General features: G+C 39.3%; 1 protein-coding gene across 3 annotated transcripts; it reads right to left on the reverse strand.

Moving 5' to 3' along the window:
• Positions 1-758: 758 nt before the first annotated feature.
• Positions 759-16,954, reverse strand: LOC136421438 (mitochondrial glutamate carrier 1-like). Of its 3 annotated transcripts, none has more exons than XM_066408740.1 (9): positions 16,843-16,954; positions 11,049-11,295; positions 10,717-10,848; positions 9,869-9,924; positions 7,021-7,111; positions 5,686-5,804; positions 4,463-4,613; positions 3,856-4,010; positions 759-3,306 (listed from the first exon to the last, which is right to left on the reverse strand). In XM_066408740.1, exons 2-9 carry the CDS (start codon positions 11,066-11,068, stop codon positions 3,080-3,082), a joined length of 951 nt encoding a protein of 316 aa, XP_066264837.1. In that variant the 5' UTR covers positions 11,069-11,295; positions 16,843-16,954; the 3' UTR covers positions 759-3,079. The 3 variants fall into 3 exon arrangements, with proteins under 3 accessions (XP_066264837.1, XP_066264836.1, XP_066264835.1); XM_066408739.1 differs by having other exon boundaries at positions 4,463-4,640; XM_066408738.1 differs by having other exon boundaries at positions 4,463-4,649.
• Positions 16,955-17,163: the final 209 nt, after the last annotated feature.

Below are 17,163 nucleotides of genomic sequence, written 5' to 3' on the forward strand. Positions count from 1 at the left end.
AGTCAAGATGACGACCTCGTACTGCAGTACTAATATAGACTGCTAGGTGCCGCTGTGAGACCGCCTGCAAACTTTCTTGGTGACAAGCCCGTACTGCAGTACTAATCTAGACTGCTAGATGCTGTTGTGAGACCGTCTGCAAACTTTCTTGGGGGACCAGACACACGAATCCGAGGCGAAATATTTCGGTTCAGGTGGCTTTACTTAAGCGCAGTTGCCTTGCATTGTTGCTAATGCTGATTGAAGTATTCAAGGCCATAGCCACACGCTTCTGAACGCTTTCCAGTCTTGGTAAAATGTAATGTTTATGTTGTAAATACCATGCCCAATACTAGTGAGTGACAACGTCTACACTGCAGTGCTTTCCATATCTGATAGAAGTCGCTGTGAGACCGTCCCTGAAGATAGCTCACTTTGTTGCCGTTCTGGAGCCTCTCTCTCTCTCTGTCATAGAAATCCAACAGGCGTGCGGTGAAGTTTCAACTTACTTATGATTATGCAAAAGAGAATGAACACTTTCTATGGGCTCCTTGATTTGTGATGTTAAGCTGTTTAGACTTGTAAGATATTGTAAGCAAGGAGGGAGGAGCCAAATGATTTTGCACAGACCGCCACAGAGTATCATTTTGTTACCATAATCATGTAACATCACTGAAATGGCAAAATATTACAAATCCAACTAGCTTCACAACCTTAAGAGCATTAGCTCCTCAATAACTTTTGCTACATCAAATGAACCACACCAAGACGGCTTTCCATCCATTTTTATAAGATTTTATTACAACACAAACATCATACCGTTCAACTTAACAATAGCCTTCCATTCCTTTGCAACTTAGTCCAAAAAATCCTCATCTCCTCAAGCAAATGTGGATTTGTATGACAAAAGTAAGCTGTGATCTTTAAATAAATTAATGCTTTAATTTCTCATTACTGATCTGTGTATTGCTTAAGTTCTTAACTTACACAACATTGGATCATTTGAAAGCAAAGCAACATAGAACATTCATATCACTGAAACACTAACTTTCTTACAACCAAGCACTTAATCTATGGACAGAATATCTTTTCACCTTTTCATGCATTCCCTCCAAAATGTAAGGAATTTCATAATGTGGCACAAAAATAATTAGGGCTAAACTCGATACTTTGCAGAGCAGCAGTTAGTACATCTCAAACTGTCAGCAGTTATCATTTTGAGAAGAAAAAATACAACAAGTTACATCTGTACATACAATCAAGTCTTAAGGGCACGCGATATGCATGATATGCATAAACCTAGGGCACAATATCAAGCAGTCATTTTCTTGGTAACACTTGTATACAAAAAAACATGTATCAATACTCCTTTTTACCTCCTAGTTGATGCACACAAAACTTTACACGAAGCATTAACATATAACACTAACATGACACTATTGTCAACATATTTTTTGTCTAAACATATTTTTGTTCCAAAACTGAACGTTCAATGGCTTACATAAGGCAACATATTAAATTTAACAAATGTTTGTTTCAAAGAAGGCAAAATGTTTTAACATATTGTTGAGGATATAGCTAATCACAATTTTTGATTCAGCCTTGAAACATCCTCTGGAGACTCCAGATATCTGATTTTCTTTTCACCGCATTTCGGAAAAAAGTCTTTATGTAGATAAATATCATCATATTTGTGTGACCTGTCTCATGTGTTGTTATTTCGCTGGGGAAATTTCACACTTTTTGGTCCAAAACTCAGCTGCCTGGCTTGTTCTTATGCACCTCACACAAAGGTTGATATTCCAGAAAACACCCTTGCTGTAAATAGGATGTTTTACTTTTCAATTCCCCAGCATCCAAAAATTTGGACATAGCACCGGCGAAACTCAGGTAAATCACAACTTATCCTTTCTTATGAGAAGTGAAGTTACAATTCTTCAAGTTCAAGCCACTTTTTATCAGCCTATAGGACACTTTTAGCTACTGTGCTTAGTACATCTGGTATAGTATACATGGCATATAATATCTATTTTGGTCAATGATACATCAATACTTTGACACACATTCGCACAACACACAAGCACCAAATGATTTTGCCTTTAAATAGAATTGCAGATATGCCGATTATGAAAGCACTTATTTCTGGTGGAACTATTTGAAGATACATTAGAAATCTGCACTAGTAACTTGTATAATTTATCATGAATATTGTTAGGAGGGCACTGAAGGAGTTATTTCTGATGGTGTGACTGTCTATCTAAAAATATTTTTTGTGGAAAAGTAGTTTCTGTGTCGCACATAGGAAGGAAGTACCCTGTTTGCAAGCATTTTTTTCTTGGCACTTTGTTCAAATATTCCTTCTTTAGCTTTTGTAAGAAACGCCTTTTCCAAAAAAAGGATTAAAAAAACGCAGGTTCAAACAATTTTTCCATCATTGTTAGGAAATAGATACAATTTACCGTCAAATCATAACTTCACTATTCTGAGCATTTGACAACTTAACCTTCTTTAACCTTGTTATTAATCTACTGCAACAAAATGTGATGACCGTGTTTACAACTTACAATCACAAGACTCGTTATGTACAGAATATATATATATTTTTCTCCGTCTAAGGACATATATATATAATTTTTCTCATTTTTTCCACCTATTTTTTGAGGAACAATATCATGTTCCTTCCAATTGTGGGCACTTCATACTGAAACAACTTTGTCGTTCGAGCCACCAAAGTGCATTTTCCGTTCTCAGCACCATGCACATGCACCAATTCATACGCACTTATCGTACACACTAGCAGGCTTTTAGCTACAATTTATAGACAGGGCGTCCAATAATTGGTGAGGGGGGGGGTTAGACTTCCCAGTGGGATTTATGGATTAACAATTATCCAGTAGCTTTACACGTCAAGTCAATTTTCATGCTGTCCCAGTGTCTGGTATGAGGACAAGACAACAGTGGTAGTGTACGTGTACATGTACATCTGTACGTAACTACTAGGGAAACAGGGCGTTGTATTGGTGTCCAATGCAAAAAGGAGGGTGTCTAATTTCTTTGTTTTCTTAGACACTTGGACGCCCTGCTAGCTAATAACCCATAACTAGTAGTACTGGCGTTCGATGCCAAGGACATATTCCCCCACTCCGAAGTAGTAGACCATCTGGGCGATCCCGAACAGCGGCGCGATGACGAGCACGCGGCACCACGCCCCCTTCATGAACGCTGACGGCCCCTCCGCCACCCAGATCTTCCTGGCACAGTCCACCACTCCGTTGTAGGTCTGCTCACCCTGCGCTCTCTTCAGAACTTGGATTCTCGTTTTCACAACTAGAGGTGGAGGAAAACAAATTTGGATTAAATCTCTTATCTGTGACAATCAGAGATGACCAAAATGTGTTCTTCCCTAACTACATTGTACATCTAGAGTAAAACTTGTTATCGTCAAGTATCGTATTGGCCTAATAGTTCAGTCCAGTGGTTAGTGACTCTGCCTCTGGACAAAGCTGTTGTAAATTTGAATCCTGGCTAACGTTATGCCGTGGTCCACTGTTCATTGAGGGCTAGAAAAATTTCCCTTGCACAATTAACCTGTATTCAGTGAAACCTGTACAACTTACAAGTGACCACCTCTACATAAAGACCACCTGGCCAATGTGACCACTCATTGGTGGTTCCTTAGATAAGTTTTCCCATTCACACACACTTTAGTGCTCCTGTCTACATAGACCAGATTTTATCAGTCTCGAGTGATCTTCTTGGGCAGGTTTGACTTCATACTTTGAATATCCTCTATCTTTTCTTTCCTGTCATAACCAGTTAAAGATAAGCTTATTTTTACTTTCACCTTCCAGAAGGACATAAGATGTTGTTACTGACCGTCCATGGGGTTGACCATGACTGATGAGATGCAGCCTGCCAGGCAGCCGGAGGAGAATGACCAGTAGAAGGGGGAGGTCGGCGACCCCTCAGACTTCCCCAGGTGGTTCAGGTGGGCAAACAGTGGAAAGTAGATCATGGAGAATGGAATGTCTCTGTATGGGGAGAGAAAATTCAGTCAAAACTAGCAGAAGATTATCTGAGATATAGATACATGTACAAATATGGAGCAGACTACGGTAAATTGTGAAGTTTTTCTGGTCTTCCGCTATGTTTTTTAAAGTGTTGCATCCTCGTTTGGCTGTTTTCTTGATTTAGTATGTTGCTCTGGCATCTCAGTGTCTTGTGTCTGTTAGCCAAAGGATAAGTCATATATTCATAGATAAACAGCTGCATTATTGTATGGAAAATTGGTACTTTTTGTGTCGCACAGGTTTTCTGGCCTTGCACTGACGAAACTCAAACCGTTGACATTAGCCCCCTTTAACTTAGTCACTTTCCAAACTTTAATATTGAGAAGCTAGAATGTGTGTGTGTTGAGATATGTTTCTATCTTATAAGAATTGTTTTTACACTGATTCTCAAAAACATCTCCACACAAGTTCACCTCAGAAGTGTGGCCCCTGCTCCTCTGTACACCCCGCTTAACCCTTTGGTCCTGAACAGGTCGTACGCTATTCTCAGTGCCGACATGCGCTGGGGCGTGGCTGCCATGGCGACGGCGCTGAAGGCACGACTGGGCGCGGCGGACAGACCCCCTGCAGAAGACAATTGAGGACCTTGACCTGTCGTACCTGTAAGAGGGCAGATTACGTCTTAAAACTAACACACTGCATGTGGCATTTCTTGAAGACACCTTTTTAAGACATAAATTCAGAGATGAGACGGTGGGGAAGTTTTGGTGAGTGCACTTTTCTCAACAGTGCAGTGTGCAATCAAATCATGCAGGGGAAGGTTAAGGTAGGCATTCTGGAAGAATGTTACAATGCACCACAAAACACTTCACAAATTGGTTGTGAAAGAAATAGAGTGGACAACCAAACACTTTTGCGTGCTTTTAGCAGTGAATGAAAAATGCAAAGGAAGTTCTCGATAGCAGCTTGAAAAGAGTCAAAGGTTTACACCACAGAAAAAGTACAGAATGTTTAGTACATTTCAAAGAATTTGAAATTTCAGAGTTCATGCCAAACTGGCCACATGCAATGCCAGATATATGTCCTACTCTAATGTCTATATCTTGCTATACAAAATACACTTATCCCCACAAGTGCAAGGTACAACTTCTTAGCCAGATAGGTACATGCTGTAGATTGACATGCTGTAAGGTGGAAGTGTTCTTCTTACCCACAATTCCACATTCCCAGCAGCGATTATAGGGCAGAAAACCACTTCAGACATTACTTGCTAGTCAGTGTTAACAATGTATCGCAATTAATGTATCTAAACGTCTAAAAATGACCAAGAGAGAATTCTGAGAAAGACATTCAGAGAAACACTGGCCATTCAAATCTGGAAAGACATCTATAGTTCAGTATCTATATGAACTATATGACGATGTAACGATATATAATATAAAATAGAACGAAGCATATTCTTTCAAACGACCTTTAAACCTGTGTGTAGTGACCACTCATGACAAGTTTCTTGAAAAAAAGTGTGGTCCTTCTGCAGAGGGTGACACTAGTGCAACTTTGAACAAGCTGAAATACAAGGCTTCAAGTTGACTATATGATTCTGAATCCCTAATGTCTTTCCATATTTACGTGACCAGCATTTGAGGAAATTTCAGAGGTTTGTTAGGAACAGAAAGGGAAGGAAGGAAGGGCATACTTATTCTGCCGGCATCCTGCAGGGTTATCTTCAGCATCTCCATGGGGGACGTGACGATCATCTGGCACAGTCCAGCACCGCCCCCTGCCAACATCTCCCGGTACAGCGGGAGGTGGCCCCTGGAAAAATTACAAGTACATTCAATCTTTTTCAAACAACGGGCGGACAAATGCCTAAATTGTGTTGTCCTGACAGATCTTAGGGAGACGTTTCATAAAATTATCAATTTAAAAGTAACAGATGATCTAATTTAAAATCTATAATTGAGGCTATTAGAACACATCCAAATATATAAATAAAATCAGGCTACATTAACAATTCAATATAATATAAAAGGAGCCGTCCGCCCCGTGAGGCCATTCTTTGTACAAGGTAGCATAGACATAACTGCTAAGTGAGTCTAAGGATAGGTAATGCATTAATTCACTGGGATTTAACAGTTCAACTGGATTAAGGGTATGTGATAGGGTAGATTTTCAGGCGAAAAATATGCTTTCGGGTAGTGTTCAGATTCAGCAACTATCTGGTCGTTAACAAATACAGCAGAAGCTCATCAATTGTGTGACAGGTGCATTATGTGAAACTAAATGATGATTTGATCTTTTCCATACGGTGGGAACAAACATCACTGTCTCTTAATCTCATGCTAGTAGTCAAATAATTGCGATGATGAAGTTTTAGCGATTGACAAGTGAGTTTACGAGGGGTGATCAATAAGTCCTCGGCCTCACCCAGAAATAAGGTGCACAACTTAGATATCGGGGAATATAAACTATAAAGGCTTTTATGAATGTCTGCCAAAATTCAAATTATCGTGATCATTACTTTGCAGGCGACACCCAGTAACATTAAGAAGAGAGGTAGAAGGATAAAGACATGGGCAATTGAGCTGCGACCTGAGGTGTGCGGGCCAACTTGCTTTCCTAAAAGTCAGATATCCGCTTCTTTTTAGTTCAAACAAGAAGGGAATGTTCAGGTAACATTTTGACAATGTCTTCGAAGATCTTATGCCGATTCATGGCATTCATGGCATCAGGGGCTCAACTCACTCAGCTCTGATCACTATTCAACCTGTTTTTTCTCGCCACATATCTACTGGTTTTTAAGTGGACGTCAACTGGAAAGTAATGACCACAATAATTTGAAATTTGGTGGATATTGCTAGAAGACGTCATACTACGTAATTATGCTGTGAAATGTGAGTTGTGCACTTTATTTCTGGGTGAGGCCGAGAACTTATTGATCACCCCTCGTAAGGAGCTAAAATTAAGTTACCGTTAACAAATCAAGAATTACAGTATGTAAAACTACACTGTGATGTGAGGTTTATCGTACTTGTCTGATCGCAGGTAGAACCTGAAGTAGTCATTGGCAGTGAGTTTGATGGCTTTCTCCGGAGTGATCAGCACCAGGTTAACCCCCGCTCCTGTAACGACATGGCACAAGAACTGTCAGGGCCTCAGGTCACATTCGGAGGGTTAAACAAGCACAATCATACCAACAAATATAGCTTAGAGTATAGAGGGAAATATACTACAACATTGAGAAAATTCTTACTTCTTACTGTCGTTAAGTAGTCAAATACTAAAATTTTAGAGCTTGGTCATGCCTTGTTTGAATTTTCATGCACTACAGAACGGTTTACAAGAAAGGTTCTAAATTGGAAAAGGAAATAAAAACAAATCAATCATAAAAGAAATTTTGTACAATTTTGTAAATGAGAAATAGGAATTTACTTTTTGGAAATAATAACCACCTAATATCTTCAAAACATGACTACTACTTCTACAATGCCATGGTGTACATGGCCATCTATGGTAACAGGAGAAATACTTGGCATGGTGACCATCAGAATGGATAGGAAAGATAAGAAAGATGAAGCTATGAAAGAAGAGGGGCAGACAGTAGCAAAGAGGAAACAGGTAAAAGAAAATGAAATGTTATGATAGCACAGTTCACAACCATACGTGTAGCTTCAGGAGAATTGAAAAAATAACTTCTTTTTCAAAAGAGGTACATTTTCTTACTAGCCCTGGCAAAGTAAATTGCGAAACACAAAGCCTGCTCTGCTAGTTTTGATGTGTTTCAATGTAAAAGAAGCAAGCACTTGGTTTATAATTTAGTAGCCATTACATGGTGAAATATTCAGCTATCATTTGCAAAAATATGTCAGACATACAATTCATTTGTGGCAAATTTATAATTAATTTCTGTCAAATATATACATGTACTTCATTTCAGCCCAATTACACTTGCATGTCAAATTTGGAAAAATAATGTTAAGTATGAATTAAAAAACATCTTCTTGGTCAGCCTTTCATTTCTATGCGGATTTCTCGAAAGGTTTTGATAGGAAATTATTTTGCAAAAATGATTTAGCAGGGCCAGCAGCAAGACCAACAGTTTTGTGAATGATGTGTTAGGAGTTGGCTGAAGAGGAAAGAACACAGGAGGCTTAAAACATGTCTACACATCCATACATACACTGGTATATAGAACACAACCATTCAAAACGGCCACAAGGTAAAACTATGTGCATGTGGGAGGGCAATGCACAGTTCAGTACAGATGGAGGAAAACGTTACTGTGTCAAAAACTTCGCCGGCAGCCGATGATCGAACCAGCGCGGCGGGAGACCAAAGTCCCTCCGCAAAATTCGCCTCTGCAAGGTGTAAAACATAGGGTTGCAACAAAAACAGACACTCTCTACTTTATATTACAGAGATGTCAAGCTTAATACAGTGGATACGGTGGATAAGATTTTAGTCATCTTTCACAACATTTCTTTAAACTTAAAGTTGTTTGTTGTTGTTCTTTAAAGTTAAGGATACATTTAAAAGGATCATGGAAGATGGTCATAATTTTCCACAAAATTTATAAATGTTTTCCCATGAAAGTTAAAACATCATGAGAGATGGCCCATATTTTGTTCAAAATTTCTAAATTTCTTAGTGAAAGAATATTTTGAAGGATCTGAAAGTCTGTGTACTTGCAGATCCTTCTATCCCAGTACCCACTGTGCACAATGGTTTGAAAACTATAAATAATAGATTCCCAGGTTGTACAGTGTTGTGTCATTCAAAACTTCATCTTGTAAAAACAACACAGTGGTTATGTGCCTAAACAAGTCTCCTTCAAGTAATTTTTTTAACAATGGTGGGGTGAATTTACTGTTTTTACATTTCAATGAGACAGCCATCTGCCACCAAACCACATGTGGTCCAGAACAGGAAGTTTTGCTGCAGTACTGTGGAATGCCGCCAGGGGGCCCAAAATCTGACCATTTCCAGTTTTTGTCACAACGTACAAGCACACCAAATATACAACCAATCCATCCAGCCGTTCTCAAGTTATCTTGACAAGTGCTGCCCAAAATTTAAGCTTTTTGACGAAGGTGATAATAACAATAGATGAAAGACCATACTTCTAAATGATACAACACTGACACCCTGTGTAATACCGGTGTACCTTACCACCTTCTTTTATACATATATATATATATAGACTGATAGAGCCATATCTTTTGCAAAGACTGGGGAAAGAGGCAAAAATACTCTGATGGAGCAAGGAATGCTTTGTGTACAGCATAGTTATCATTTATTACAACCGTGTACTTTAAAAAAAATGTGAGCATTGCAATAAAGCTGTCTTTGAAATTTGCAAATTTCGCATTGACTTCTCCCAAAAGTAATGATCTAAGAAAGAAAAGTAAATATTTAAAATAGTCCTTCCTGTTTCTTGTGTAAGACCAAACAGAAGTCACAGATAGTCCATTAACAAAAATTTCAAGTATGATGATAACATTCTTTTTTATATAAAAGGGTATGGAATGTAACTGAAAGTAGGGGCTGAAATGTTCTTATATGCCCCTTCTGGATTTTCAATGGCCTTCTGACAAAATCCTTTATTCAATGCAGATTTCTCTAAATAACTGGCGATTACAACATTACAAGCCAAAGGTCATAGCAGAGGTCATTCCTAATAAGGCGATCATCATCAAATTTGGTCATGTGATCTTTCCTTAAACCACTTGACATTCTGCAAACATCCTGCCTATTTCCCCTGACTGTGCAGAAACAAAAACAGCAAAACAAGCTGGTGGTTTGACAAGGTGAGGTATCCAAAACCACACTTATACACACCACAACTTAAGAGAGTGGGAAGAAGAGAGGTGGTTCTATACCTTTGTACATGCCACGGAATCCCTCCTTCCGGAATGTCTTGACAAAACAGTCCCGCCTAAGAAGACAAAAGATTCATGTAAGACACTAAACCTTTTGAAATTGTCTTAAGAATGAAAGGTGGGGAAAGATAACTTATTCAGAATCATTCTGTTCTTTTCAAGCCCAAAACAAGTTGATCTTCATCCTCACAGCATGTTGGGCATCGGATTTGTGTTGTTTATGGGGTTATGAAAAGGTTAACAATGTCAGGCTTTGGATTATTCCTTTAAAAGGAATAGTTGGATGCATGTACAAGTACACTTGTACAAAAATACTACATGTACATATGTCATACCATGGTCGCGAAAACGTTTGATACGGGTGTTCCGCATTGTGTGATAATTTTCCGTATCACACAGGGTTCTACTTGTTTCACACGGGCTTCAATAGAATATTTAGAATGCATTTCGAACGCGCCGGTGGCACCGCCGTCGAAAGTTGGAATACCGGATTCGGAGGTTGGAATCAATGTTGTTCCAATTTTTGTTCGAGGACACAAAACTCTCTCAACTTCTGGTGCATTCCGCATTGAAATGTGTTTTTTCGGGTGGGTATGACAAATAAAACACAACACAGTGTATTCCGCATCGCCCTCAGTCCTGGCCCTCACGCGGGTCGCATAGCCCTCCGGCCTTCTGGCAATACGACACGTGGTCGGGCCAGTACCTTGGGCGATACGGAATACACCGTGTTGTATTCTATATTTACGCAGTGACCTGTCTTTACTGATATGATGTACTGACACTGTAAAATGGACAAACACAAGAAATGTCCTATTAAAGTTTTAAGTAAAAAAAAGCATACTTACATATTCTTATACATCTTCTGTCCATCTTTGCTTTCTTGGTTCTGCAGTCTAGTCTTGACCAAATCGATAGGGAAAACACACGAGACTCCCACAACCCCTGCTACTGCTCCATTGATGAGTTTGGCTGGCAAGCTGGAACACAAGAAAAAGGAAAAACACTTTTATTTCTAAGATGAAAAATTATTTGCCTCTGACGAAAGACCGTTAAAAAAACCCACTCATTCAATCAGTGAAAAGAACTCATCTGCAAATTTTTAAAATTTCTTTACAATAATATACATCACAACACCAGAAAACAAATGCACAGGGTACAACACCCAATAAACCCATACCTGATCTCCTTATCGGCCATTAAAACCTGCAGACGTTGCCCTCGCCGCCTACAAATCCGGTTATCCCTGTCCTCAGGATCACTCTTCAGCTAGACTTGCTTGATGGCAGGACTGGAATACAAACGATGTGACGTGGAATCCTTCGTGAGCCCGCCGAACGCCCAGCTGAAGCGAAGTGGGAGCAGATTTACATCTACGTCCTTTCTGACGTCAACCAGGAAATCTCGTGGGAATGTTTTTATATTACCTGCAACGGAAAAGAAGATGACCTGGTATAAATTATTGATGCCGTGAGAAGATCTATTCTATAAAACCCTGCATGTGACTTTCATGTGACCCGCTTCTTTATGTAGTAGTACAATAATAGGTCAAAGAGGATGTTTTTGCTATTTACTGAAGTCTTTTATGTATTCTTACATCAAGTTGAAAACATATACGGCAGCACATTATTACAATGTAATTACATGGTCTTGTGACCCATGCATAATTTGACCTATTAATTTATCATGTTCTTAAATGTACACTTAGTGACTAAGTTTCAACAACACGGTACAATAATAGGTCAAAGAGGATGTTTTCGCTATTCACTGAAGTCTTTTATGTATTCTTACATCGAGTTCAAAACATACAAGGAGGGGATCATTACAATGTAAATACATGATGCTGTGACCCATGCATAATTTGACCTATTGGTACATCCTGCTGTTAAATGTACACTGGTTTCAACAACACTGTATAATGTTTTAAGAATGATCTTCATTCTCAAGTCAATGGTACAGTAGCATTACATGTAAACCAACTAAATACAGTAGCTCATAAAAGCTGAGGGAACACACATTGTTTTGAGGATGCAACAACAGAAGTAAGAAGAAAAGGCTACGGCCATTTGGCAGTCTGCCTGAAACAACATGACCACTACGCACTGCCTAATGGTATCTAGCCTGTTCATATATTACGGAAAATAACAAAAACAATAATTAGTTTACACTCGCCTATGACAATCAAAGTTACAAACCAAGAAGCTTTCACAAAAACAGGGCAACCAAGAAGTACACTGCCAGATGACACCACTTTCTAGTTACACAGCTTTATAATCCAGACTGTGTTACATGTATACGATGAATGACTTTGTTGGGAATGCTGTTTCACAATCACATGGCAGTCAGCCCTTTCTAAATGTAGTAGAGGGTGGGTCGCTGGGTCTCCAAAGCTAGCTACGCTGAACCCATATGTGCTTGGAAGGTTCTCCTTATGTGACAACTCAAGGGAGGTTGTGCATACCTTACAATCTCACAGCATACTGGAGTTATCTACAAATGGGTGGTGCCTAGTCTGAGGAGCGATATCGATAAGGCACAGCTCACTTGTACATCTATGTCAACCTGGCAGCCGTCCTGTAGCTGCTTATCAAAGATTTAAACCACTTTATCCACAACATATGTTAGAATCATAACAGGGACAGATCATAAGATATGTGGGTATAATCGGTAGAGAATGAGAGAAGTCGTTTGTGGAATTAAAATAATAGAACAGAAACGTGAAGGACAAGAGCTACATGTATGTACCACTAAAAAATCATAACCGTGTAGTATGTCCAGAACACGACATCTCAAAACAGGAATTTCTGTTGCAGTACCGTGGAGAGCCACCAGGTGGCCAGTATTCTAATCATGTTTTTTTTCTTCATTTTGTCAACACCTGCCAACATATCAAATATCATAAAGATCTATCCACAACTGAGTTATCCTGTTCGCAAACATACACACACAAAAACATGCAAAAACATAACATTCTTGACAAAGATAATTATGAAAAAACTATATCTGCATAGCTCTTTGAGTTAAAAAAGAAGCCTTCATCAATGCATCCATGCCTTCCATCCAACCATTAACCACCGAGTGCATCCACAGTCAAGAGATACCATGAACTATTTCCCAATGTTATGTAACTTTGAATATTTGATGTTAAACTGCAGATAGGCAAACTTAGAGCTGCCCCGATGCCTGTAAATTATCCACCACACAGATGGCATGAACAGAATAGTGATGATGACCTTGCTTGACTGCTCTCTGGCGAGCATGCCCCTTCCAAGGCCACTTCCTTTTATTGCAATGGTACGATCATCAGTCATGTAACTCGGGTACGATCATTAGTCATGTAACTCGTGTACGTGTACATGACTGTGAGTCTGGGACTATAAACTGTATTCCACTTTATCTTCAGGGTACCAAAATTTCCCAGTCTAAGGAAAATGGAAATTTTCACTGAACTTTAACTTCACGGTGGCGGCAGTGTAAAGGAGTCATAAATAATTACAGGTTTTTCACGGTGATGATAAGATCACAGTACAGAGGTGACCATGAAAACATTGAACATAAAGTTATAGTGAAAGAAACAAGAATTACAATTTACAGTGTATATATAATATACCATCTGAAAGAGTAAATTTACAACTGACCAAGACCAATGACTAGTTTGTTTGGCCCTTAAAGTAAAAGGTTTAGCCCATGGTCTTTCGTTATCACACCCATATGAAGGCACACAAGTTTAACTCCACTACCGCATAATTAGACCACAATCATGCCATGATGGAGTTCTACATTTCACCAGGGTCAAACATAAAAATTAGAAGATACTTGGAAAACGCAAGCAAACCTGGCACAACTTAGTGGCATGTAATTTCTCATATTCCTGATTATAGTGATAGATCATGATTCTATCATTGGATTTACGCCATTCACGTGCTTACAGCATGCATGTCACGGGGAGGACCACTCAACACGGCGTGACCACCTCCTGCATGGGAAGAATGCTGCTATGTAAATGATGCCTTGTCCAAGGCCACTGCATGTTGAACAGTTGAAGCCTTTATATTCCAGAAATGTGCATAGCAGCAGGAACATGACCTCTGTCTGTGTACACTAACCTGGAAACCAGCACTCCAGATGTGCTTTTTTTTCTGAACTTATGACCCCTTTACTACATAATGACAACTGAAGACTCAAAACTGGACCTTTCTTAATCTTATTCATGGACCCTTTAAAAATACATGTTGACGCCTGCACTGAGATTGAAGTTTGTCTAAGCAAGGACAAGAGTAAGTATTGAGACAGGCAAACTTGGCAAACATCAAGTTCAATCCCAGTTGGGAAGGCTTCCAAACTACACAACTTTGTCTGGATTTGGTTAGGTCTAATATACTGCCATTCACGCGATGTCTGGATTTTATGTATAGCTTCATTTCATATGTCACTCAGTGGAACTGGTACTTAATTGTTTTGTACTGTAAATCCATTTAATATTGCAGTTGGTAATTCTAGTAGTGGGGAAAGGGAGTAGTTCACTGCATTCAGTTTTAACAGTGACAACATACGTCAGACGGTCACTGTCGCAAATGTTATTAATCAAATCTTTGCGATGATAATAGCGGTTGACTAGTGACCATTAAAATAGCTAAAATTAAGTTACCGTTAACAAATCAAGAAATACAGTAACTTACAAAGACAGCTGTTCAACAAATGTAGATATAATATTATAAATCTTCCTTGCACACAACCAAGCTCATATACAGTCAAGAACAAATAACACAAGTTTATCATACAGGAAAACTGTACTTTCCAGGACCTAGATAATGGACACATAGGCAAGAAGACCTACTGACTTCTGACTGACCCTAGCTTAGTCCGAACTGGAATCTGGACTATGTCAGGCCTCTGGATTGTGGACTTTGGTTGCACTGTGATAAAAATGGACAGGCATGCACTTTGGAAACAGAATCTTAAGTCAGATGGGTTTCATAAATCTAACAACCTTGACTATATGGCTTACAGGCTTCTGGGATGCTATAATGTGGGTCAATGTTACCTTAAAATGCTTGAAAGGTCACCTGATCTAGGAAAAGCTTGTGTGTGGTGGGATGGTCTATTATGATGTACACTGTAGCCTGACATCCCTAGAGCTTCTCTAAACGCACGCATTTGGAGAAATCTCAAAGCTAGGAATGATTTTGACCGTGTGTATGGCATGCATGATGGAATGGAAGGTTTCAAACCCCTACATTTAGAGTGGACTAGCCCCAGAACCAGTCTAGACTGGATTACCAAGGACCACATGGGACTGTAGCATGTTGAACTTGTCCCATAGCATGCATTCAATTTGGCGCCATCTCAAAACTATGGGGGAATCTGGTAGAGATCTAGTCAAGAATGTGTACCATGCCAGTTGCTATGACTACATGTAGTAATATGAGTTTTTGGTGGCATTCATATCCAACTGTAGAGTAGAGTAGAGTAGAGTATTAAACTACAAACACAACTTGCTCTAAGAATGATGTAAGAATGAACATAATTTTCAGATTTTTGGTTTGTCATCTTGAACATAATTTCATCCCAAGTCAAAGATGTTGCTATGGACTTCATACAGTCAAGTAAGTCAGTGGACTTCATCTGAAACTTTCGTAAGGCAGACGTATAAGCAAACATATGTCCACGCCCCCTAGTTAGTACTTAACGTAACTAGTAGCAGTCATGGGAAGTGCCACGTTGACACTTGCAGTAACATTGTACATTGTCCTCTGGTCGCAATGTTCCACCTGGTGACCTCAGCAAGGTGACGCAAACAGAGCACTACGACACCAGAGGATAAAGTCCTTCCGACTACAGTAAACAAGGCGAGGCATACATGTATAACTACAACTATTAGCACACGATTTACAAACTAGTGACAGCACGTCGGTGGATATGAGGGCTGTACGGCTCTTTTCTCTACGAGCTGGGGGGCTGACTTTAGTCCACAACGTTAGGACCAACGCTGCAAGACATACACAAATCCAACGTTACAAATCAAGTCCTTCAGCAAACTCCAATGTGTCACCAAACTCTATGATGAAACCTAAAAGTAACATTGTACAAATGGATTCTATCTATTTCTCGGTCCAGAAAATAAGCTTTATTTCTTTGTTAGAATTTGCGATTGATACAAGAGATGGGGAGTGAAACAGATGGTAACCACCTTGATATCTTGTTTCTAAAAAAAAAGCTTGGAAAGGGATGTGGGATATCGGGATATCTTTTGTTTTGTTGTGATTCCTCCTACTGCATTCCTACTCCCTAAAATAGTACTATGTAGTAGGAAAGGAATTAAATCTGGACGCATATTTATATTATCTGCAGCAGAAATTTCACCCAATTTGTTCAACCAATAATTTTCAGGATTCTGTCCTTCAATCTGTAACATAGGTCACCATGCCCTCTGGGTCAAATAAAGTTTAAAAACCAGTGCACCCAGATTTATAATCTTCGATATTTCTATATAAATACCATCATCTAGTTAATATTCGTGGGTAACATATAGTGAAACAATACCCACAAATGGAAGGCACAAAATTTAACATAAGCAAATTATTTTGCTAATCGTCCGTGCGAGCATGTCATAAAGGGGGTGTTTTTTTGGCTACAAAAAACGTCAAAAAGAAGCAAAATTCCTGTCATATTTTTCGTTTTGATCTTTAAGGAAGAAGTGTTTTCACGTGAAATCCAATACATAGCGATGTTAAGTCATGCAATCTTGTGATTTTTAAAGCAGACGTCGGGCGAATTTTTGGTGGGACGTCCAAAAACACCTTCATGGTCGACTGAAAACTAACGGTAACCTTATACGGCACAAAGGCTTGTGTTGGCGCGGGTTTTTGTCAGCTATCACGCCCAAATTGGCGTTGTATGTTTGTATAAAAGTATATTTATATAATGCATTGATAATATCAAGAAAACCGGGATCAGAAAATCCTTAAAATTACCTGAATCGAAGCCGCCTCCTCTCTCCTCTCCTCTTCTCTTCGCTGTTGACATAAAGTGTGGACTAAGCAGGACACAGTATCATACTATACAGGTTATATTGACCAATCAGCGTGGAGAATGGAAGACAAGAAGCCAATCAGCGTTGGGGGCGCGGACCGTATCAGCCAATCAGAGCTAAGCACGCCGCGTGATCGTCACATGCACAGATGACGTGCCAAGTGGCGTGCAGTTCACAAATTAATCGCCAGAGGGTGTTATCTTTGAGAGTCAAATCTTTCGAATTCCAGATTCCTATTCTTTTAGTACTTTTGTTAAAGATC

The sequence above is a fragment of the Branchiostoma lanceolatum genome, chromosome 16 (assembly GCF_035083965.1).
Source record: "Branchiostoma lanceolatum isolate klBraLanc5 chromosome 16, klBraLanc5.hap2, whole genome shotgun sequence".
Classification (NCBI taxonomy): Eukaryota; Metazoa; Chordata; class Leptocardii; order Amphioxiformes; family Branchiostomatidae; genus Branchiostoma; species Branchiostoma lanceolatum.